The sequence below is a fragment of the Capricornis sumatraensis genome, chromosome 8, assembly GCF_032405125.1.
Source record: "Capricornis sumatraensis isolate serow.1 chromosome 8, serow.2, whole genome shotgun sequence".
NCBI lineage: Eukaryota > Metazoa > Chordata > Mammalia > Artiodactyla > Bovidae > Capricornis > Capricornis sumatraensis.
The window spans coordinates 84,431,090-84,454,288 of NC_091076.1; the positions used below are offsets into that span (position 1 = coordinate 84,431,090).

Here is a 23,199-nt window from a genome sequence, read left to right on the forward strand (position 1 = left end):
AGGGGAGGGACCGCAGGTCTTCCAGTCCACTCCCCCTGACTGAGGAGGGAAGCGCTGCTCCATAGCCTCCCCTCCCCGACCCCCAGCCCCCCCACACACTGTAAAGTGTAGCAGAGCTGGGCGGCCCAGGCAGTGACTCTCTGGGCAGTGCTGATTGCCAGGGCTTTGTTCTAGGACCCAGGGTGGGCTCTGGGAGGTGGCGGGTGGAGTCGCAGCTAGAATGGACGCAGGATCCCTTCTGGGAGAGGAGCCAGGAGCAGGAGGCCTCTGTCACCAGCCAACTGTGTAACCCTGGGACGGTGACAGCACCCCCCACCCTGCCCCTACCAGGAAGAGACAGCGGTACGAGCATCAGCAAGCTGGCCCTGGCTTGAGCTGGCATTGTCACCCTGTATACAGACTTCCTCCCCATTTGCCTGGGAGGCTGGGGCTCCCAGGAGGCCTCCTCCCCAGGCCTTGCAGGTCCTTTCAGCATCAGGGTGTGGAGGGGAGAGGCACCATGTCGCATCGTGGGAAACTGAGGCACAGCGGCCGGGTCTGCCCAACCCTTCTGGAGTGGGGCTGGGGGCAGGTGCTCCACACCCCAGTGAGCGAGGGCAGCCTTGGCTTCCCCCGGGCCAGGCCTCAGCCCCTCCACCCGTGTAGGGCTGGTGACAGCCGCAGTGCAGGTTGACCAGAGTAAATTCAGCACTTGTGTCCCTGAAAAAGTCCTTATTTCATCTTTGGTTTTAGAGCTGTTTTCACTGGGTAGGGAATTCCAGATTAATGGTTTCTCCATTCAGTTGCTCCCATGTCCTCTGGTTTGCATTGATTCTGAGACGTCTGCTTTGTTCCTCACTGCCTGATGGTCTTTTCCCTTCTGGCTGCTTTTAAGGTTTTCTCTTTGTCACTGATGCTAAGTAATGTGATTATGATGTGTCGTGGTGTGTTTTCTTCATGTGTCCTCTGCTTGGAATTCATTGAACTTCTTGGACTTGGGGATAAATGAAAAGTCTAGTGGAAATGTTGGTTATCAGTGATGTCTGGCTCTTTGCGACCCCATGGACTGTAGCCCACCAGGCTCCTCTGTCCATGGAATTGTCCAGGCAAGAACAGCTAGAGCAGGTAACCATTCCTTTCTCCGGGGGATCTTCCTGACCCAGGGATCGAACCCAGGTCCCTGTATTGGAGGTAGATTCTTTACTGTCTGAGCCACCAGGGAAGCCCAGTGGTTTCCATCAAATGTGGAAATGTTATGGCCTTTTATTTCAAATGTTTTTCTATCCTCCCTCCCCCACCCTCTGCCTCAGCACCTGCTGAAACTCCAGTTACACAGACTCTAGACTTTGGAGTTGGTCCAAGTTCACGGACACTCTGGCCTTGGTTGTTCTGTCTTGTTTGTTTTTTTTTTTTTTCTTTTCTTTTCTGTGTGTGTCATTTTGGATAATTTCTACTGATAGGCATTCAGGCTCACTAATCTTTTCTCCTATAGTATCTAATTTTCTATTAGTCCCATCCACTGTATTTTTCATCTTAAATGCTGAAACTTACCTCTTGAGTTTCAATTTGGAATTTGTTTAAAAAAATCTTCTATGTCTCTAAGTAGCTTTTTGAGCATATAGGATGAAGTTATAACTGTTCACACTTCTTTGTCTGCCAGTTCTAACATTTGTATTCATTTTGGGTTCACTTTGATCGATTTTTTTTTTCCTCTTGAGGCTCATTGTTTTCCTGTTTCTTTGAATGCCTGGTAATTTTTGATTGGATACTAGACTTGAAAATTTTATGTTGTGGGAGTTTTTTTTTTTTTTTCCTTCAAACATTTTGGAGCTTTGTTTTGGGATACAGTTCTTGGAAACAATGTAACACTTTGAGGCTTGCTGTTAAGCTTTGTTAGGTATGGGGTCGCACAGAGTCGGACACCACTGAAGTGACTTAGCAGCAGCAAAGCAGATTTAGTCTACTATAGGAGTTGGCTAACAATGGACCGAATCTGGCTTACAGCCTGATTTTGTAAATAATGGAATGGAGATGTATACATTTGTTTATGAGTTGTCTGTGTCTATTTTTGGAGTTGAAGGGGGTGTCAGAAACACATGTCTTGCAAAGCCTGAGACATTTGCTGCTGCTGCTGCTGCTAAGTCGCTTCAGGTGTGACCAACTCTGTGCCACCCCATAGACGGCAGCCCACCAGGCTCCACCGTCCCTGGGATTCTCCAGGCAAAAACACTGGACTGGGCTGCCATTTCTTTCTCCAATGCATGAAGGTGAAAAGAAAACTACCTGGCCTTTGTAGAAAAACCTCATGGCCTAGGGTCCAGGGCGTGTTTGCCCATCATGTAGGTGGCATCCTTCTGGGGACCCTCTTGCAGGTCCTTAGAGCCTGTACTCTGTTGGGGGAACATAAGTGACTCCTGGTCCTGTGTAATCACCAGCCGTAGTTCCAGCTGCTTCTTTCCAGCAGTTCTGTTCCAGTCTTGGTGGTTTCCTCCCATGTGTGTGCATCTCAGTCTCCAGTTGAATCCTCAAGAGGCAACTCTGTGGCATTTGCTCTGTGCAGCCCTCTCCTCTCCTCTGTCCTGAAAATCCTGGTTTCCAGGCTCTGAGCAAACTTCATCTCCTCAACTCTGGGAGCCCCCTGGACTCTGCTGTGACCTGGAGGTGGCTGGGGCAGTCCTGCAGCTGACCTCATTTGTCTCCCTTGTGCCCAGGGTTCCTGCACTTACTGTGTTGCCTGTTGGCCACGGCTTCACAGATTTTTCTGCCTGGTGTTTATTGCTAAGGCAGGTGAGTAATTGCAGGCTCTGATATTCCCTTGTGGCTGGAAGTGGAATCCCAGGTCTTGAAGGCGCTGAGCCCACTCTTAGGACAGTCTGCAGCAAGCCCCAAGTGTTCCTATGGGTTGCCCTCTGGTTGGCAGAAAAGGAAGCAGAAATGGTGAGCAGTGATCTCCAGCCTGTCCACCTGAGGGTGCTGTGGGCCTGGAAGGCTGGGGTTGGTTCCGTCTGCTGAGCACAGCTTCTGGACCCTGAGTGGCACTGTACCTGCATTGGTTCACTTCACCTGCCAATAGCCATGCAGGTGGGTGCTACCATCACCCCACGAGGAAACTAAGGCCCTTCCTGAGGTCACACAGCTCTCTGGGAGGACAGTCTAGAGCCCACACTGCTACCATCCTGTGTCCACCTGAGCCTTAGTGACAGACCCAGAGATCCAGACCCACCTCTTGCTTTTCGAGGTGGTGAAAGTGCCCAGTGAATGCTGGGGACTTGCCTGCCGTGCATCATGTCTCTGGTGACCTCTGGGCTCCAGGGCAGCTGGGTGTGACTGTCTCCCCTTCCTCTGGGGAGCAGTTTGAGGGGAGAGACCCCTGCTGGCCCCTTAAGCTTCTGCAGGCATCTCCGTGGTTTTGGAGTGGGGGGCAGGCAGGACCAGTAGAGAGGGAAACTGCCCATGCAGTCTTGGGGCTCAGGCTCAGGCCTTGGTGAGATGGCTTCTCCAGAAACACAGACGTGGGGCCTGCTCACGGCAGCCTTTGAGTCAGGGTTTGAAGGATGGGAAGATGTTACCGGCGTGGAGGAGGAGGGGAAGGTGCCTGGTCAGGAGGACGGTGGGCACGGCTGAGGCGAGGCCTGGGGTGTGAAGGGAGGGGTCGGTGGAGTCAGAGCCCCTGTGGCTTCTGGGCCTCTGGGGAGAGATGCTCAGAGGCTGGGCCGTGGTCTTCCAGCAGCGTGGAGACCCCGGGTCGCCTCACCACTGCCCCTTCTCCCCCGCCCTCCCCTGCCCACAGTGCACCTCTGCCCCAAGAGGGGTCCTGTGGTCACGGGGGTGGGGTCTCACGGGCAGCGGTGGGGGTGCCAGAAGCCTCAGGCTGAGAGTCAGCCTGCGAGGCAGGAGCCCTGAGCTGGTGGCGCAAAGGGAGGTGGGGCAGCAGTGGTCAGAGCTGCCTCTCAGAACCTGTGGACACAGCGAGAGGCTGCGGCCTGCCTGGACAGGCTGTGTGGAACACCCAGACTGGGGATAGAAACTTGGGGTTGCTCAGCAGGCACAGCCTTGGGCATCATGCCCACCATTGTCCCCATTTCACAGATGAGGAAACTGAGACCCAGAGAGGCTGCAGGTCACCCATCCTGGACAGCAGACTGGGGTCCAGAGCTCCATCTCTCTTCCTGCCAGGCTACCTGAGCAGGTCGTTAGGCAAGTGAACGACCTGTGCCTCAGTGTCCTCGTCTGTAGAACAGGGGCAATGACCCGCTCCTTGCAGCATGTCTGAGGACTGGATGAGGTAGCAATTGTCGGGCAGGACTTGCTTCGGGTGGGGCACAGGGCCCCAAGTTCTCATCTGGAGTCTCTGACCCTAGGGACAGACACTCAGGTGTCCAGGCCTCTGAGAAAGGTGGTGGCCCCCATGGACAAGCCTCAGGCCCCACCCTCCTGAGCACCAAGACCCCTCTCCAGCTCTCCTGGCACCTGTACAAGCCCTCCTTTGACCCCTGGCACTGAGCCCAATGCCTGAGACCCCATGGGCCTCCACTGGGGAGAGAGGGGCAGGCCCCAGCAAACCCAGCCCGACAGCAGGCGGCCTAGACCGGGCACCTACCTGCCCGGGTGTCACGGAGAAGGCGCATGTAGGGTGGGTCCTGCTGGGCCATGTCCCCCAGCCTGGGCCCAGGGCACGTCCCCTTCTGGGAAGGTTGGTGGAGCTTGGACCTAGGCTGGCACGTGAGGCCATGCCTGCAGAAGGGCTGGAGTCACCGTGGGGGGGGGGGTGGGGGGTTGTCCAGGCGAGAGGGTCCCTGCTGCCACCCCTACCCCACCCTGGGTCCCGTCACCCTGGACTGGTGGAGCCCAAGGGTGTGCTGAGCCCACCAGCTCTGATGCCGTATCCCATCTGTCCTCTCGTCCACCCTCTCAAGCAGTCTCGGCCTTTGCACACATCCAGGGATGGGGCGCTCACTTCCTCTCAAAACCCCAGCCTATTTGGGGCCAGAGAGCATGTCCCTCAGCTGGTGCTACCACTGCCCCGTGGCCCCTCAGCCCTGCACAGATTATTTCTGCTTCCCGGGCTTGCCTGAAACACCCCTGAGGGACTCAGATGGCGAGCTGTGGTCCCCCAGGAGCCCTGGCTGGGCCCATGTGAGAAGGGTGCGTGTCTGTTGAGAGTGGGCAGGGCAGGGAGGGGCCCCCAGAAGTACTGGCTCTGGTGCAGACGTGTGACCAGCATCAGCAGGGGCCCGGGGCCCGGGAGGAGCCCCGCTGGGCCTGCAGGGGCCGCATGAGCTCACAGGAGTGTGCGGGCACGTCTCTAGCAGGCCCTGGGCCACCTGCCAGGTCACCCTCCTAGCAGGGGTGGGGGAACTCTGGCTCCCCTGGGCCTGGTTGCTTTGAGCCTGTCTGTGTGCCCTGCTCACTGTGCGGCCCAGTGCACAACCCTGCCCGCCTTTCGATGGAAGACTCTTCCAGGGGGCTCTCAGACCCAGGATGGAGCCGTGGCACTGGCCTTAGCAGGTGGGAGGGGTCAGCAGCACTGGGTCCTGGTCTGCTGTGTTCTCCTTGCTGCCCAGCGGGGCGGGGAGGGCAAAGGAGAGAGACTGAGTGCCAGAGCCTGCTGACCACTGAGCCCTGCCAGGCCCGGCACCTGCTGACCACCCCACTCCCTGGCCCTGCACTGCCAGGGCCCCTGCATGCCAGGCCTGGGCGTGTCTCGGCCGGACTGGGCTGGGTGCACTCTGACCTCTCGGTCCTACGCAGAGCCAGTCCCGAGGCTGAGGTCTGCTGCTGTGGCACAGATGTAGTCAGGACAGGAAGAGCACATGCACTCTAGACTCTGTCCAAACCAGACTGGAGAGGTGGCGGCGAGGGAGCCTGTCCAGGGACCGATGACCGGTGGGCGGCCGCAGCCCCCGCCTTCCTCCCTGGTGCTGACACGTCTGGCTCATCTCAGCTTCCTGAGGTGGCGGGCGGAAGGCGTTGGGAAAGCAGCCCAGGAGGGGAAACAGGACTGAGCTCTGAGCTCTGGGAGCCGGGAGGGCCACCCAGTTTTGTGGGGGTGGCCAGGGCTTGAACCCCAGAACTTGCCCCCTTCCCACTGCGGGGCCTTGAGTTAGCTCCTCTGGGCTCCTTAGCACCTTCCCCTTCCCTCCACATTCCTCATCTCCCAGTCACTGGGCTTGGTTTTCTGCAGTCTTGTTTTCTGGAAAAGGCAGGCCTGTGGACTGGGCCTGACTCCATCCCCTGCTGTCCAGAGAGTCCAGCCTGTGCCACCCACTGGGCATCTTGCACCCTGAGTGTCGGTCCTACGCCTGCAGCCTCAGGGCCAGGAAAGCCAAGGCCGCAGGAAGCAGAGCCAGAGTGGGCAGGTGTGGGAGAGGGTGGTGGGCATGGAGGCACCTGTCCTCCTGGCTGCGTGGCCTGACGGTCTCCCTTCCTGTTCACAGGTGATTGCTGTGGTCATGGACATGTTCACCGACGTGGACATCTTCAAGGACCTGTTGGACGCTGGCTTCAAAAGGAAAGTGGCTGTGTACATCATTGTGGACGAGAGCAATGTCAAGTACTTCCTGCACATGTGTGAGCGGGCCCGCATGCACCTAGGACACCTCAAGGTGAGCTGGCCGGTCTTTCAGTTCATTGACAAATTCTTGGAGTAGCTGCCATGTGGGTTGGGGCCGAGCATGTAGAGTTCTGTGTCTAGGGCCACCCACCAAGTGGTCACATGGCCTCTGCTTCAGTGCCCTGGGGACAGGACACTACCTGCCACCAGGTGTCAAAGTCCACGTGAGGTGCTCCTTCACCAGTGTCTCAAAGCAGCCCATGCCGCAGTGGTTGTCTGTCTCTGCTTGCTCACCTCCAGTGACAGGGTGCTCACCTCTTGGCTCTGGCAGCTCACATGCCAGCTAGAGAACTTCAACTCAGGAAGTCCTAAGCCCGAGTCTGTCTCCACATCACATCCACCCATAGTCTTTAGGACCCAACAGAGGAAGCTTCCTTGGGTTGAGGCCAGGGAGGGCTCCCTTGGAGGCTGCAGAGTTGAAACAGACTTGAGGAGCCAGTGGAATAGAAAGGGCCTTCCAGGGAGTGACACCGGAGATGGAGGTGGAATTCTCAGGTTGGGCCTGGGTTCCCAGCACTGCTTTGCTGAGTGTGGCCTGGAGCACGTGACCTCCCCTTTCTGGGCTCCAGGATCTCAGTGGTCCAATGGAGTGGTCGATGGCCCATGTGACTGGGCTCTTCTGCTCAGACACCCTGGCATCTGGTGCCTTACTTGAGGCCTTCCTGGTGATTCAGACGGTAAAGAATTTGCCTGCAATGTGGGACACCCAGGTTCAATCCCTGGGTCAGGAAGATCCCCTGGAGAAGGGAATGGCAACCCACTCCAGTATTTTTCCCTGGAGAATCTCATGGACAGAGGAGCCTGGCAGGTTATAGTCCATGGGGTCACAAGAGTCAGACATCACTTAGCGATGAACACTTTGGGGGTGGAGGGAGCCATTGCTTGGCACCTGTGTGCAGTTCACCCCCCAGGGTATAGACCAATGACAGCGAATCCTGTCACATCCCTTGTCCTGGGCCCTTGATATGGTTACTAGGCCCCCCTCTTGGCAGCCGGCAGGAGGGGTGGCCATTCCACGTTACCGATCGGGGATGTGGGCACTGCCAGGTGTCACCCCTGCCAGTGAGCAAGGCGTAGGCTCAGGGCCAGCACAAACCCTCTGGCTGAGCGTAGCTTCCGATGGGTCAGAATGCCGTGGGCAATGCCAGCCCGCTTAACAAGGGGCTGGGCTCCAGCGCCCATAATTAGTCGGCTTTGTCCAGTGACCCCTGTCCCAGCTGAGTCCTTTCAAGTGGGTGTGAGCTCTCTGGGCAGTGCGAGTCTCTGGCTGCTGGGACATTTTTATGTGGTCTCGCTGGGGGGTTGGCCTGCTGTGCTGCCTGCTGTGTAATTAGCACCGAGTGCCAGTTCCCGGGGTGGACAGCTCAGGCTGGGAGGTCCAGAGTGTGGAGGAGGTGGCTTCTGAAAGGTGACCGCAAGGGCCTTGTCCTGTGGGCAGCAGATCACAGAGCCTCAGGGCTCTCGTCCAGCCCACTCCTGTGCTCAGAGGCCAACCAGCCCCCTCCTGCTGCACCCTTGCCCCATGCCCAGCAGGGACCCTGAACACATCACAGCTGTCTACCCTCTGAGTACCTCCCTCCACATACAGTTGAAGAAACAGGGAGGAGGCTAGTCTGTGCAGAGGCTCCAGTGCCCCTGCTCTTTCAGCGGGGAAACCCTAGATGCAGGTTCCCGGAAGTGTCTGGAGCTCCCGGAAGTGGGCAAGTGGGGCAGGCCATCTAGACCAGACTTCCCAGGACACTGAGGAAAACTGAGGCCAGAGGGAGCCTGTGACTCGCCCAGAGGTATTCCACCAAGTTGGAGCTGAACTTAAAAGCCAGTGATGGGAGGTCGGCGGAGACGGGGCCATACACCCTTGGTGCCCAGTGTCCTGGACTGAGGCTGCACCTGGCAGGGGGTCACCCTGGTATTGGCCATGCAGCTGCTAACCTCCTGGTGTGAGGCCCACCTTCCAGAGCCTCCAGGGCTCCGTGGCCACCAGGATGCCTCGTTGGGTGGTTTGAGGGTGAAAGCAGATGAATGATGGCTCTGAAGGTGCTCTGAGCGATGGGTAAACACATGGCTGCGGCAGCAACAGGAGTTACAAACCCCGGGCCCTGGGCCGAGGGCAGGAGGCTGGGAATGAGGCTCCAGCCCAGAGCGTGGCCCAGCCTGCCCCTCTCACCCCTCCCTGCTCTGCAGAAGGTGGCGGGTCCACAGGATGACACACTCAGGAGCTAAACACTGTGGGTCGACCGGGTATTTTCACTGGAAGGAATGTGTGACCCTGGCTGCCTCGTTCTCGCCTCTGAGTCCGCCCCCTCCCAGCTCGGGCAGGTAGCCAAAGGCTCCTGTGGGCCCAGCCCTGGCCAAGTGTCACCTTGTCGAGAGCCTGCCTCCCTGCCCGCAGGCTGGCTATGCCCAGACCTGTCCCAGGAGCACTTCCTTTGCCGGTAATCCCGGGGCCCGCCCTCGGGCTCGCCGCCCCTGCCCAGCTGTGCAGTGACCTGCCCTCAGGTCATGGGACCCAGGGTGCAGGTTGTCCCTGCTAGGGTCATACGCAAGACCATGGAGGTGCTGGGCACCAGCCTGAGGGCAATGCCAGGAGCCAGGCCTGGGCCACAGCTCTGCCCTCTAGCACTATAACCTTGGGCAGAGACACTGAGGTCTCTGGGCCTCAGCCTTTTGGTCTGAAAATTGGGAATATTGTCACTTATTTGGCAGGGCTTCCATGAAGAGTTAGGTAGGCCTGTGGGGGCAGGGCACTGGGTGCTGAACTTCCTTCCGTCCCGTCTGCAGTTGGGGCAGCCGTGGCCCCAGCTCTGGTGTGAGTGCCATGGGGCTCCCTGCGCCCCTCTGAGCTGTGGTCTGGCTGGTGACCCCTCACGTCTAGCTCTCAGGGCAGCCCCCTAGCTGAACCCCTGAGCTGACACAACACAGTCTGAAAACAGCTGCAGTATTGCTTGGACTCAGTCCACTCCCGGGAGGTGGGAAGGTTGGCGCCAGCCCCTCCCTGGCCTGAGGCTCCCAGCTGTCCCCAGACCCCCGCCCACCTGCTCAGCTGGGCCCTGACTCCCCCAGACCCAGGGGACGTGGGCACAAGTGCCCACACTACACATGGGAACAGGCCTCGAGAAGACAACCCCAGCCTCTGACCCCATGCCCAGGGCTGGGGACATCTAGGGTGACTCGGTGCTAAGGGGTGCCCAGGCCAGGGAGCCAGGCCTCGAGGTCACCACTTAGGATGGCACCAGAGCTGTGAGATGCCTGGCTGCTTGGAAAAGCTAGCTGGCTTTGTGCAGCTGAACTGGAAAAACCAGCAGCCGCCTGGGCGAAGGCTAGACCCATTTCTGAGGAACAAAGGAACCCCAGGCAGGGTGGCCATGGGAAGGTGCCGGGTCAGGATGTACGGATTCCAGCTCCTCCTGGACAGGCTGGTCCCCACCCTCTCCTGGTACTAGGGCCTCCCCTTCTCCTGACCTGCTTTCTCAGACCCTGGCCTGGCTCTGCAGGGGACTCAGGGCACTTTTTGCTGGCCGTGACCCGGAGGGCACTGTGATACCTGCATCTTGCAGGTGGCGGCCAGAGATGCTGCTCAGCGATCACAGGACAGCCCCCAACAGAGAACTGCCTGGCCTAGCACGTCACGAAGCCAATCGGCTTGGCCCCAGGGAGGAGCCAGGAGCACCCCACCCCTGCTCTGTCCCCTGCCCCCAAGGTTGCATCCCATCCCAGCTTCACTATTCTGGGGGACGCCAGGGGGAGTATTGGTTCCCCATGCCCCATAAAACAGACCCTTTAGAAGAAGGCACCGGGACACAGCTGTCTGTCCCCAGCCTGGCCTGAACTTGCTGTTACCCGTCAGGCCTGCTCAGGGTGGTCTCAGGGCCTCCCCATGCCTCCTCCAACCCAAAAAGTGCCAGCAGGGCCTGGAGGGTGAAAGCCGCAGGGTGCAGGTGCAGGCTGTCCTCAGTCCCTAGGGGCTGGACCCTGTCCTCTGGGAGGCCTTGGGCAAATCAGTCTGCTCCCCGAGCCACCTGACCCTTGTGTATGGCCAAGCATCCCTGCCTCCCTGGGCCCAAGTCCACACCGTTCCAGATGTTTTCCACTCCTCTGTGTCCCTCCTGCTCCTTCTTTCTGAGTGGAAGGGAGAGAGAAGGGAGATGCCACTCCCATTGCGCTGCATGGCACAGCCCCCCTTGTCCCCTCCAGTTTAGGGAGCAGCACTGAGCACCTAGTCCCTCCCCCTATGCACTCAATCTTCACAGCATCAGGGGATGGACAGGCCCATTTCACAGCTGAGAACACTGAGGCGGGGGGAGGCCAGCTTGCATCCCTTTGCACCAGGACTTGGGCTGTGTTTGACCAGAGCTCAAGAGTGACCCACTTGCTCAGGGAGGGGGGTCTGGGCTGGTTCCCCCGCCTTCCACCAGCCCCATGTGTACACAGGAGACTCCGTGGAGCCCTCGTGCCCAGCACACCCTGCCCTGTCCATCCACCCTTGGGGCGGTGGCACCCTTGGGGCGGTGGATGAAGCTCTGCCCAGCCATCTTCCTCTTTTGACTCATCACTGCCCCCACACATATCAGGAAATAGGCTCCCAAGGATCCGGGGATCACCCAGGGCCAGGGCAACCCATTTGTGTCCCCCGCCTGCTGTGTACTCTGCTGGGGGCATCCCAGGCTCAGAGACAATGCGGCTTTGTGGATCCTCCACTTCTGCTCGCCCGAGCCCTGGCTCCTGAGACGTTACCTCATCTGGGCCCGGCCCCACGGGATGGGACCGGACCCACCCCCACCCAGGACCAAACAGCCAGGCGCTGCCATGCGGGGGAGCCACCACAAGCCCCTGCCTGCTGCTGGGCCCCAGGGCTGGACAGGCCTAGAGTGGTAGGCCAGGCCCCCATCATGCAGTCAGGGAAACTAAGGCCCAGAGAGGGTCAGAGTCACGTAGAGTCATACAAAGCATCGGGCGAAGCTGAGGCCTGCCTCCCCCACGGATTGAGTCACTCTGAGCTGTAGGTGGTGACCTTCTGAGCCCTTCATGGGACAAGCTTTGGGGAGGGTGGGGGCAGACACTGGTGGGAGGGGAGTCCTGGCTGGGAGGGGAGTCCTTCAAGTCCTCAGTCCTTGAAGGCTGAGGAGAAGCTGCGGCCTGAGTGTGCCAAGCTCTGGGCCAGGAACCCACAGAAGCTGTGGAGCAGGGCTGCGGTCAGGCACAGGCGACAGGGGAAGGCCTCACACCGCCTCCAGGAGCTTTGTTCAGACTTCTGGTCCCTGAGCCTGTTTTGTGTTTGGTACAAAGTCACGGGCACTAATTGTCCTGGGCTGTGGCCAGCTTCCTGCTGAGCTGGCTGTATGCAGACAAGCAGTGAGGGAAGCCAGCCTGGGAGCAGAGGTTTATCTGCCTTCTGGGCTGGGCCGCACAGCCAGGTGGGCATCCCTGGAACCTGCCCCTCAACCTCTGCGGGTCCTACCCCGGGGCTTCCCAGGCGAGGGGTCTGCGACCCGTCACAGAAGGGACAGACATGGAGTACCCAGGGCCGAGGGCCAGAGTGGAGACAGCCTCCAGTTCTTTTGTCCAGCCGGACTCAGGCCCACCTCCCTCAGGCACAGAACCCTGCCCCCGCCACTGTCAGCCTTTGCGCCCTGTGAATGCATGCATTCTTCCTGGATGGACCCCCCCGCCCCCCGCATTGATCCCTACTCTCATTCCTCCGTGGCCCCCTTCTGCCCCATAGGGTCTTTCATCTGGCTGGCCCCACTCTGCAGGCTCCATAGCCCACCCTTCTCCCCCAGAGCCCTCCCGGCTCTCAGTCAGACCTTTCTCGTCCTGAGTCTGGTGTCCCTCACCCTCTGCCCACCCTGACTAGCTCTTCCTCATCTGTCACACATCAGCCTGGATGCCAGCCTGCCCGGGAGGCTGCCTACAGCCAGGGTCATTATCCACCTGCTCCCCTCTCTCCAGTACGGGGTTGTTGTCACGGTTACCCCTTTGTGGGCTGGGGACCTCAGCAGGGATCAGTGAATGACTTAGTAAGCTGTCACTGGGCGAGGGCAACAGATGGGGGTGTCGCAGAAGGTGTGACAGGCCAGCACCCCCAGTGTGAACAGGGCCCCCCTGGAGGGAGTAAGAACCCAGTCACTGGGGCACGCAGAGGATTTCAGGCTCAGATTCCCTGGGGCTTGTGTTAAAAATGGAGTTCCTGAGCTCAGCCCTCCAGAGTGGGAGCTGGGGCAGTCGCGAGCTGGGCGATGCTTGCACCCCCTGAGCCCGTCTGCCTCTTGCCCTGAGGTTTCATGTCAGGGTGCCCTCAGTTGTCCTTTCAACCCCCAGGTCTCAGCCAGGCCTGCCCTGCCCACCCTGGGGTCTCCCCACCACTGGGCTTTCATGCCTGCTCTCCCCTCCAAACAGGAAGCTCTCCTGATGGGAGGGGAGCCTGTCCCCAGATCCTGGCATATCCACAGACTTGCAGAGGGGGAGGGCTCTGACGCCCAGAGAAAGGCAGGAGGAATCTAGCCTTGACAGGGGGCTGGGCTGGACCAGGTCTGCCTCTGACGCCTGGGAGACCCTCTACTCCCTCTGGGTCTTGGCTCCCCTTCTGTGGTCTCTTGGGACCTCTCTGGCCGGCTCCTGAGCTGACTGTGCCAGCCCAGCAAGGGGGTTATGGCCATTTCCTGAACTACCCTGGGAACCAGGCAGGGGGTTGGCTCTGCGGGAAGAGGGGGAGGTTGCCAGGATCCTTGCCTCCAGGGCTCAAGAAACAGGGACACTGTGGTGACAGGGAGATGGGGGTGGGGTGCAGGGGTGGGCACGGCGGTCACCCATGCTGGGAAGGCCACAGATCTGCCTGAGTGCAGGACCCAGGTCCCTCAGGGCAGCCCCATACCCCACTACACAGCCCCCAGCCATCCGCTGGACCTTCCTGAAACGTGTCCACCTCCCTCTCCTGCTGGAGACCTGCAGTAGCATTCCCCAGGCTGGACCTACCTCCCCTACCCACCTTGGCCAGGACCCACACATGCACTACCCCTTTCTTTAGGCCCTCCCTCTGTCTTATCCTTCCTGTCCACGCTCGCCTGGATCCCTCCCCAGGCCCAGGTAGGGTGCTCAGTGCTGGGTCGTGTAATTCCGTCTCCTGTCTCCAACCCAGAATCTCAGGGTGCGGAGCAGTGGAGGAACCGAGTTCTTCACGCGGTCGGCCACCAAGTTCAAGGGTGCCCTGGCCCAGAAGTTCATGTTCGTGGATGGCGACCGGGCCATCTGTGGCTCTTACAGGTGACTCTGGCTTTCCGGGGGCTGGGGGAGAGGCGGCTCCGGTTCCCAGCTGGTTTCTGCCCTTAATCCTGCCTGTGACACCCCGGTTATTCTGGTTCACTGGTCCCCAAACTGCTGAGGTGTGAGTGGCACTGGGCCCGCCCGCACACCGCCTGGCCATCTCAGAAGCAGGCAGAATGACACTTTCCTCCTCCAGACTGTTGTTCCAGCCTCGAGGTGTCAGCAGCCTGGAGGTGGAGTGTGGGCCGGGCTCACAGGGCGGTCACTCTAAGAAATTCTCAAGGGTGGGGGCAGAATGAGGCTGGCGGGGCCCAGCTCTACTGGGTCCATCAAGCAGGGACAGGGAGCTGGGAGGTGCCCACAGCCACACAAGGTGGGCGAGCAGATACTGATGGTGGCACAAGTCACTGTGCTGGACGACACACCCTGTCCAGGCTGTACCTCCAGGAGGGGCTTGGTGCATGGGACTGCCTGAGGTCCCACACCAGGCCTGACCCTGGGGCTCCGGCCCCCTCCTCTGCCTCTGTTCCCTTCTCCTGAAACCCTTGTGTGGCTGCAGTCTGATGGACACTGGCCTCTGGGTGCACTGGGGTGGGGGAGGACTCCCTCACCCAGGGCCCAGACCCCACACCTGACCAGGTCTGTGTGTTGCAGCTTCACATGGTCGGCCGCCAGGACGGATCGGAACGTGATCTCCGTGCTGTCGGGCCAGGTGGTGGAGATGTTTGACCGGCAGTTCCAGGAGCTGTACCTCATGTCGCACAGCGTCTGCCTCAAGGACATCCCCATGGAGAAGGAGCCTGAGCCCGAGCCCATTGTGCTGCCCCCCTCGGTCCCGCTGGTGCCCTCGGGCACTGTGGCCAAGAAGCTCGTCAACCCCAAGTACGCATTGGTCAAGGCCAAGAGTGCCGACGAGATTGCCAAGTCATCGTCTGAGAAGCAGGACACTGCAAAGCCTCCGGGGGTGAGGGGTGCGGGCCTCGCTGAGCGCCCAGGAGACCTCTCTGAGCCTCCTCTGCCCATGCACCCAGGGCTGCTCAACCTGGAGCGGGCCAACATGTTCGACTACCTGCCCACGTGGGTGGAGCCTGATCCCGAGCCTGGCAGCGACATCCTGGGATACATCAACATCATTGACCCCAACATCTGGAACCCTCAGCCCAGTCAGATGAACCGTATCAAGATCCGAGACACGTCCCAGGCGGGGACTCAGCTGTGGAGGCAGAGCCAGGACCCTGGCCCCGCCCTCCAGTCCAGCGCCCTGCCGGACAGCGTCCCTGCCAAGAACAGCCTCCCCCAGGGGGACGCCCAGCCACAGCCGCCTGTGCCCAAGCCGCGGACAGTCCCAGTGGCAGACCTGCTCGCCCAGGAGGGTGGTGGTGCTGGCTGGGCCCTGGAGTCTCTAGAGGAGGAATCACCCCACAACGGGATGGACCACGGGCTGCCCAGGACGGCTGGCCCAGGCCACGCCGTGCTTCAGCGGCAACTACCTGTGACCCCGGATGACCCTGATGGCGAGGGGCAGGTGGTCCCCAACGGGCTGGACGGGGAGGAGGAGGAAGACGATGATGACTACGTGACCCTGAGTGACCAGGACAGCCTCTCGGGCAGCTCCGACCACGGCCCTGGCCCCCGGCGGGCCTCACTGGCCTCCTCCTCTGTGTCAGATGAGTATTTTGAGGTGACGGATCGCTCGGCCTGTCTCCGGAGGCGCCACTCGGAGCAGGTCGCCAACGGGCCAGCTCAGCCCCCCCGCCGACAGCTGAGTGCCCCCCATATGACCCGTGGGACCTTTGGTGGAGCCCTGGGTGGCTCCTCATGGGCCCAGGGTCAGGAGAGAGAAGAGGCGGGCACCCAGAGGAGAATGCAGGCCGCACGCCCCATGGACCAGGAGGCACAGGTGGGTCGGGGTTCTGGGAGCCCCACCCCCAGGACTGAGCACCCACAGGTGCCACCTGCTGGGCATGCGCGGTACTGATGGCTGTCTGTGTTCCGGGGAAATCTTACAGTGGGAGGGTGGTAGCAACCAGGCAGGGCTCACACGCGGCAGGTCACTACCCAGCATCCCACAGAGGCAGCCTGAGCCAGGGACCAAGAGCCAGAAGAAGACACTTGTAGCATGCCCAGAAGTGATGAGCGTGCAGGGTCATGCGGGTGGTCTGTTCCCGAGTTTGTGATGAGGGGATGGCAGTGTACAGAGGTGTTCCTTCACACCCTGAGGTCACACAGCAGTAGGTGGTCTTTGCTCAGACCTCACATCCAGCTACCTCCGTGTGGATCCCTTTGACTGTGGCCCAGGGACCACACCCCTCCCCGCTCCACTAGGCCGGGAAACAGCTTGCCTGTCCTTGGCCTCTCCTCCTGGTGCCCTCCGGATCCTGCAACCCCGCCCCGGAGCATGTCCTACCTGGGAACAGCACGCGGCTGATCATGCCCGGCATGACGATCAGGCCCATGGGCAGCATCTTGAGATAGCTGGCCAGGATGGAGCCCCCCTTGGCGTGGTTCAGGTCCCGGGCGGACAGTGACCGCTGCACGATGACCTGGGGGCAGGGGAGGGGGTGAGTCCCAGCTGCCCCGGATTCCCCCTCCGCGGGGCTCAGGGAGTGTGTGAGATAGAAGCTGACCTGTCAGCCCTGGATGCACCCTCCCTGAGCCCTGACTGCACCCCTGCTGGTTGTCTGAGCATCTGGGGCCCAGGTTCTCTCCAGGACTCAGTCTTCCCATCTGTCAAGCAGAGAAGTGTTGGTCCTGCCTGTCCTGTCACTCCGGCAGTTGTCAGGGCTGGAGAAGACCATGGAGCGGTGTCAGCGACCACCCCCCCACAACCCTCCCGCCACCTCCTGCATTGCATGAGAGGCCGGCAGGCTCGTGCACGTGTCAGGAGTAGACACTGGTTCCAGCTGTGTTTTGTGTCCCAGGCAGAGGTCTGGAGCTTTAGAACCTGGGTTTCGGGAAGCTTGCATGTCAATTGTGGAAGGATCTAGAAGCTGCAACATGAGGGCAATTTTTCATGCAGCCGCAGGCGACGCCTATCTGGGCCTCAATTTCCAGATCTGCAGAATGGGAGGGGGTAGTTGGACCTGATGGCATCTGAGATCCTCCCAGTTCTGACACCACGATTCTACTTGTTAAGAACATGGGACTTTAAACAGCGTTACCAAGATATGATTCACACACAGTTCAGCCACGTAAAGCATACGACTCCATGGTTTTTAGTATGTTCACAGTTGTGCAGTCTATAACTTTTAAATGCAAGTATTTTTTGGTTGCTGTTCTGCAGTTTAAATTACTTCCTGCAGTTCAGAAGTAGAAATTCTTTGTGATTTTCACTTATTTTTCAAACACACGAGTTTGACAAGTGGCTCCTAGCAGTTGCCTCTGACATGGCTGTTGGTGAAGCAATTAATTACAGGGTCCCAGTCAGGGTGAGCTCTAAAATAGATGTTTTCCTGCTAAATCAGGCGGGGACAGAGCAATTTACAAAGCTCTAAGGGTGCAGCCAATGGAATCCACTAGAACATTCCTTGGGTTCACTTGGTGACTCCACCCTCCCTGGCTCATCCTCCAGCACCTTTTCATCAACTGAAGAAAATTACCTATGTTGTATCAAAGCAAAGGGGTGGGAAGGACACACGTGGGAAATAGAGGTTTGCACACTGTTTTTTTTGTTTTTTATCTTTGGCTGTGCTGGGTCTTCATTGCTGTGCTTGGGTTTTCTCTAGTTGAAGCGAGATGGGGGCTACTCCTGTTGCAGAGCACAGGCTCTAGGCGCATGGGCCTCAGGCACAGGCTTAGTTGCTCCACAGCATGTGGGATCTTCCTGGACCAGGGATTGAACCTGTGTTTCCTGCATTGGCAGGTGGATTCCTTACCACTGGCCAGCAGGGAAGCCCCTATAGCCTGTGTTTCACCAAGGACCTCAGGTGCTTCCTCCATGTGATCTTTCTCCATCTTTTCCCAGGTTCTTGCTTGGGTGAAGGTATTAAGTACCTAGTAGTTAGGTGCCTACTGGTCCTCACTTGATCTAATGTCTGCTGCTTGGGGACAGTTAACATTCTGGGGAGCAAGTGCAGAATCACAGTGTTGTGCATAGGCATGGACACAGCCTTTGTTTTAGGGTAAACCTTTGTTTTGATGAAAGTGGATTTTCTAAAGACTAGAAATTGCAAATGTCCATCCTAGAGGCCTCTAGGTGCCCACTTGGGTTTGGCGCCCTTAAGAGATACTGTCATGAGCTTCTTCAGAGGTCCCTCTAAACATCTCAGAAAATGCCCTGAAGATTGTAAACTTGCTCTATAAAGGAGCTCTGGATCAGAGATGGTGATCCCTGAAAATTTAGGTGCAATTTTCTTGTTATAGTCACCTCAAGATCCAAAAGCGAAAGCATGTCCTTGGAGGCATACTCACACATACTAACTGTGGAAGCCCATCCCATACAGACTGAACAGCGCATGGACGGTGGCTGAGCTGCATACAGAAATAGAACTTTGGGACTTCCCTGGTGGGCCAGTAGTTAGCCCTGGGTTCAGGCCCTGGCTGAGGAACTAAGATGCCACAAGCCTTGTGGCTCGACCAATAGAAAAAAAATACAGTACTCTGATCCACGACCTGCAGCAACCTGCCTGGGAAACCACTGCCCTGATGTCTCTCAGAGGCAGGCGGGAAGGCAGATGGCTGTTTCCAACACCCACCCAGAAAGCTGCACGGTGACTTTGTAACGATCAGCCCCAGGTGACCAGGACCTAATTAATAACTGGCAGCCTCTCTAACTGTTGTCTGCAACTCATCCCTCCACCCTGACCGTTCTCACAGGCGTCCCGTTTCAGTCCCTGCCTCCTGCGTCCCCAGGCTGGTGGCCTCCTGTCAGTGCCCGCCCCCCCAGCTTCCCCTCTGTGCCTCTGAGAGGCTTCCTCTCCTCTGCTTGTCTCGGAGTTTCTGCCAAATGTGAGGGACGGGAGCCACCTCCCCTGCTGCAGCTCAGAATAAACTCCCTTTGCTTTTCTTAAAACATGGCCGGTGCCAGGCTGGCAGCACGGGGGCTGCAGGGCAGGCTGGTTCCACCTCCTCTCCACCAGCTCTGACTTGGGACAGTCCATTCCTCGCTTTGGGCCTCAGTTTCCCTGTCTGGAGTGAGGGGTGAGCTGTGGTTCTCTGTACACCCTCCCGTTGATGTCCTGTGATTACGAGAGCTGGGGCTGCACTCTTCACAGGAGCGTTTCCCTGAATCCCTGCCGTCTTCTGTGATTTCACTCCATACTCTCTCGGTGGCCAGGCCCAGGTTGGGGGCGGGACAGTCATGGTTGCCCCACTCCGCAGCTGGAGAAGTGGTGCCCCCACAGCCCAGGTCAGGACCACCGCCCCGTCCCCAGCAGCATCAGCACCGCTGCCACACAGGCCCCGCCTGAGGCTGCTCCCTCTCCCTGCTCAGCCACGGGACTGCGCCGAAGTGCTGTGTCCTCGCCTGCAAGGTGGGATGTGACCCCCGACCCTCACGGTTGCTGAACATCCTGGATGAGGCCGCTTGTGGACCGCCAAGCCCAGTTCTGGCTGACTGGTGGCGAGTCATGGAGGGTGGGCGTCTCTCAGGGTCACCACAGGGTCACCCGTGGCCCTGTGCTGGCCCAAGAGCATTTAGACGCTCGGTTGTGAGATGGGGACAAGAGAGGAGCTCGTGGGAACGAGGGTGACAGGGGCTGTGCACTCAACACGGCACCCGGTCCGCAGCAGATCCTGGAGGTTGTGGCCTCTGCAGACGGACCCAGCTGCTGCCCAAGAGGGACGGTCCATCTGAAACTGCAGCTGCGACAGGACCAAGTGCGCTCCAGCACCGCCGGAGTAGGCAGGCCCAGGGCCCTTCCTGTCTGTGTGCCTGCCCCCTGTGCAGACGAGCAGCTGCAGTGGGAGGGCACGGCAACCCCCAGAGAGGAGCCCAGTGCCTGACCAGCCCCCACCTCCTGTTTCATTGGTTTTGTTGGGTTCTGAGTGTCACCTACACGCTGCGGCCGAGCTGGGAGACTCTGAAATGTCTGAAGAAGGTGAAAAGCATTCATGGCCCCAGCACACAGAGCTGCTATGTGGCGCTGACCACACCGTGGGGCTGTCTGGATCAGGGGCTGAGTAGGACCCAGTGGACCGGTACCTGCGTGGTTGGGGATCTGGTCCGAGGCCCAGTGGTTCCCTGGGTAGACCCAGCCTGAGCAGGAGGGGGACAGGGAGGTCGGGCTGAGGCCAGGCATGGCCCCAAGCTCCTGGCACTCTGGACCTCCATGGGGTCAGCAGTGCCTCTGCCTCCCCATGTGACCTTCTTATCCAGGAAGGGGGCTGATCCAGCCCTGACCTCCAGGCCAGGCTGTGTGCTGACTCACTCGGCCTTCATGGGAGAATCTCCTGAGTGCTGTCCCACCCTTGGACGCAGGGCCATGCCAGGCCCACGCTGAGCGAGGAGGGAATGAAAGGTGCCTGGCGAGGAAGGGGCTGCGACTGGTCCACAGGGCTGCCAGGCACCCCCTGCCCACCCTCCACTGCTGGCCTTTCATCCAGACCCTCACTCAACTGGGCTGGGCCTCAGTCCTCCCAGGTGCTGGGCAGACGCCTGCAGTGGGTACAGCCTACAGGGACTCTTGGGCATGTGACCATGTCATGTCACATGTCACTTATCACAGGTGGGGAAACGAGGCCCAGGATCCTTCCCACCTGGATTGCGTCCCACAGTCACAGCCCAGACAGGGTCTCCTGGCGAGCACATGGAACACCTACACCTGGGAGATGCAGATTACCCCTCACCAGCTGGCACCCACCCTGGCCTCAGTGTCCCGTCCTGTGGATGGACTGCCGGGTCTGCCTCCCAGGAAGTCTGTCCCCGTTCACTCCACTGTGACTGGCTGGGTCGACTCCTGGCCAGGTGGCCTCACTTCCAGGGTGGGGTCCTCGGGCCATGGTCCAGAATCAAGGACAGTGGTGAGGCCAGTGCCCCTGAGGGACCCTCCCACCCGAGAGCTGCCTGAAGGTACCCACAGCCCTCAGGCAGGCAGGGCATCATCTGCTTCTGCCGAGGGAGGGAGCGTGGCCCCCTGAGGCCACCTGGTGCCAGCTTGGGAGGGGGACCCCACCCCTAGGCACCAGAGACCTGGCCCAGGTGGAGGCCTATCTGACCCCTTACAGATGGGGGAGGTGGGCAGGGGCTTGGGGAGGAGCAGGCGCTGGCCTTGATAGGACCATAAGGGCAGGATCACTCCCGTAGTACCTGTGGGGAAACAGGCACGGAGGAGGGAAGGAAATGTGTCCAGGACCCCCAGCTAGGGGTGGGGCAGGGCCAGAGAGCAAAACCAGGCATGCTCGCTGCAGGCCAGAGCCCTCACGAAGGGATGGAGCTGCCTCCAGGCCCCTGGTCTCACCTGTCTGCTCTCTCTCCACCAGGGCCAGAAGTTTCACCACTACGGAGCCCCTGCCTCGGGCACCAGGGAGAAAGATGGCTTCCCGCGGCCATTGAGGACCCTGGGACCCCCGCGGTTCCGCCCCACTGCCGATGGCACCCAGAGCTCCAGCAGGAAAGCAGGCCCAGCTGTGGCAAGCCCCCAGCACTGGCAGGCCAAGAGCGGCCCAGGGCCCCGCATGTTGCCGGGTCCTGGGAGCCCAAGGCCGGCCCGAAATGCCAGTGCCCTGGCCAACAGCAGGGCCACCGAGGAACACCCCAGCCCCTTGGGAATCCCGTATTCCAAACTGTCCCAGTCAAAGCACCTGAAGGCCAGGACGGGTGGCAGCCAGTGGGCCCCATCTGACTCTAAACGGCGAGCCCACGCCCCCCAGGACCGCAAGGACCCCTAGCACCCCGTGCCCGGGCCACACCGTCCATGGCCTCTGCCCAGCCTGGGCTCACTGTGCAGGGGTTCCTGGGCCACCCGCACCTCCACAGGCACCCTGGAAGGCAGGAATGGGGGAGGGCGGTGACATGGACCCTCACCTGGTCAGTGCACCAGTACCAGGCGGCCATGATGGTCAGGCCGAAGGTCATCCCAGTCCACGGGAGGTCCCCAGTGTAGGGGTCTCGGAACATGTGCATGGCGTCTGCCCGGGGCACGTGACACGTGGTATTGGAGATGGTCCTGGATGGGACAGCCCGGGCGTAGGCCTCTGCCAGCTGCTCGTACCCGCCAATCTGCTCGAAAGCTGCAGGGGCGGGTGGGATGGTGATGGTCAACGGCCGGCGGCTGTGACTCCCGGCCCCACTGCCCTCGTCTCACAAATAACTCAGGAGTCTCACAAGTACAGGAGACTCAGCTTTTTCCCATTAACTTTCCGAATGTCTGGAAAGGTGTGGAGATAGAGGGTTTTTTAAAAAAAGTGAATTCAAAAGACTTTTATTTGTATTTAAAGTAATAATATTAAAGGAACATTTTGCACGTGGGCACCCCATGTCCTGCAGCCTCTGGATGCCCGTCGGTCAGGAGGGGGCCCCCTGCTAGGCTCACAGTCGACTCGAGGACGCAGCAGCATCTTTTCCTTGGCACTCGAGGACTTCCCCGGTAGTCGGAAGGGCTAATGTCCTGACCCCGGGGGCTTCCAAAGGATGAGACTTTGGTGGAGCTGAGAGTGGCTGGGGGGAGGGTGGGTGTGGCTCTGAGACGGGAAACAGGGTCCCAAGAGGGCAGGGGAGCCACCAAGGCCACACTGCCAGCTAGCTGGCCGGAGCTGAGATCACGTTCACCACTCACTGTTCTTTGTCTGCCCTAGGGTCTGGGCCAAAAGTGAAAGTTGTGCCCAACTCTGTGACCCCCATGGACTATACAGTCCATGGAATTCTCCAGGCCAAAATACTGGAGTGGGTAGCCTTTCCCTTCTCCAGGGGAATCTTCTCAACCCAGGGATTGAACCCAGGTCTCCCGCATTGCAGGAGGATTCTTTACCAGCTGAGACACCAGGGAAGCCTGTGGCTTTTGCTTTGTCTGTGATCACTGCCCCACCATCCCTAACCAGACTGGGCCTGGCTGCCCAGGTGCTTTCCTGCAGTGGGCTCTGGGGACACAGGCCCCTGGTCTGTGAGGAGGCAGGTACACAAAGCCCAGACAGCCCCAGGCCCCACTCCCCACCCCCTCCCCACAGCCCTCAGCATCATTCCCACCCGGAGCCCAGGCCAGGCCGAGGTGAGCACTCAGAGAAAAGGTACAGACACTAAACAAGGGTCCTAGAGTCTGAGTCTGGAAGAGACTGCAAAGGCCTCTGTTTGCCCTCTATGGGCTCCTCCTGGCTCTGCTTGCATGCTTCCCAGGTTGAGGAGCTCACTATCTCCGGGACAGACCCCAAGCTTACCCCTGTTCCCCCGTCTTCCCACCCTGCCTTTGTCCTGCCTG

At 59.6% G+C, this 23,199-nt stretch overlaps 2 protein-coding genes across 5 annotated transcripts in view; one reads left to right on the plus strand and one right to left on the minus strand.

The window, feature by feature from the left end:
- The window catches only part of FAM83G (family with sequence similarity 83 member G), a 28,412-nt gene extending 6,440 nt beyond the window's left edge, over window positions 1-21,972 (plus strand). The window contains exons 2-5 of the mRNA XM_068976126.1: window positions 6,417-6,584; window positions 13,725-13,849; window positions 14,504-15,749; window positions 21,269-21,972. Of these exons, the coding sequence (XP_068832227.1) occupies window positions 6,417-6,584; window positions 13,725-13,849; window positions 14,504-15,749; window positions 21,269-21,676 (1,947 nt within the window). The 3' untranslated portion in view covers window positions 21,677-21,972. The remainder of the gene's footprint in view (window positions 1-6,416; window positions 6,585-13,724; window positions 13,850-14,503; window positions 15,750-21,268) is intronic.
- The window catches only part of SLC5A10 (solute carrier family 5 member 10), a 55,166-nt gene that overhangs the window by 22,042 nt on the left and 9,925 nt on the right, over window positions 1-23,199 (minus strand). For 3 of the 4 annotated variants that reach the window (XM_068976129.1, XM_068976131.1, XM_068976127.1), the window contains 2 exons: window positions 21,813-22,018; window positions 16,257-16,392 (listed from right to left, as the gene is read on the minus strand). In XM_068976129.1, the coding sequence (XP_068832230.1) occupies window positions 16,257-16,392; window positions 21,813-22,018 (342 nt within the window). Of the gene's footprint in view, window positions 1-6,449; window positions 6,468-13,503; window positions 13,512-16,256; window positions 16,393-21,812; window positions 22,019-23,199 lie in introns of all 4 variants that reach the window. The other variant, XM_068976128.1, reaches the window with a different exon arrangement.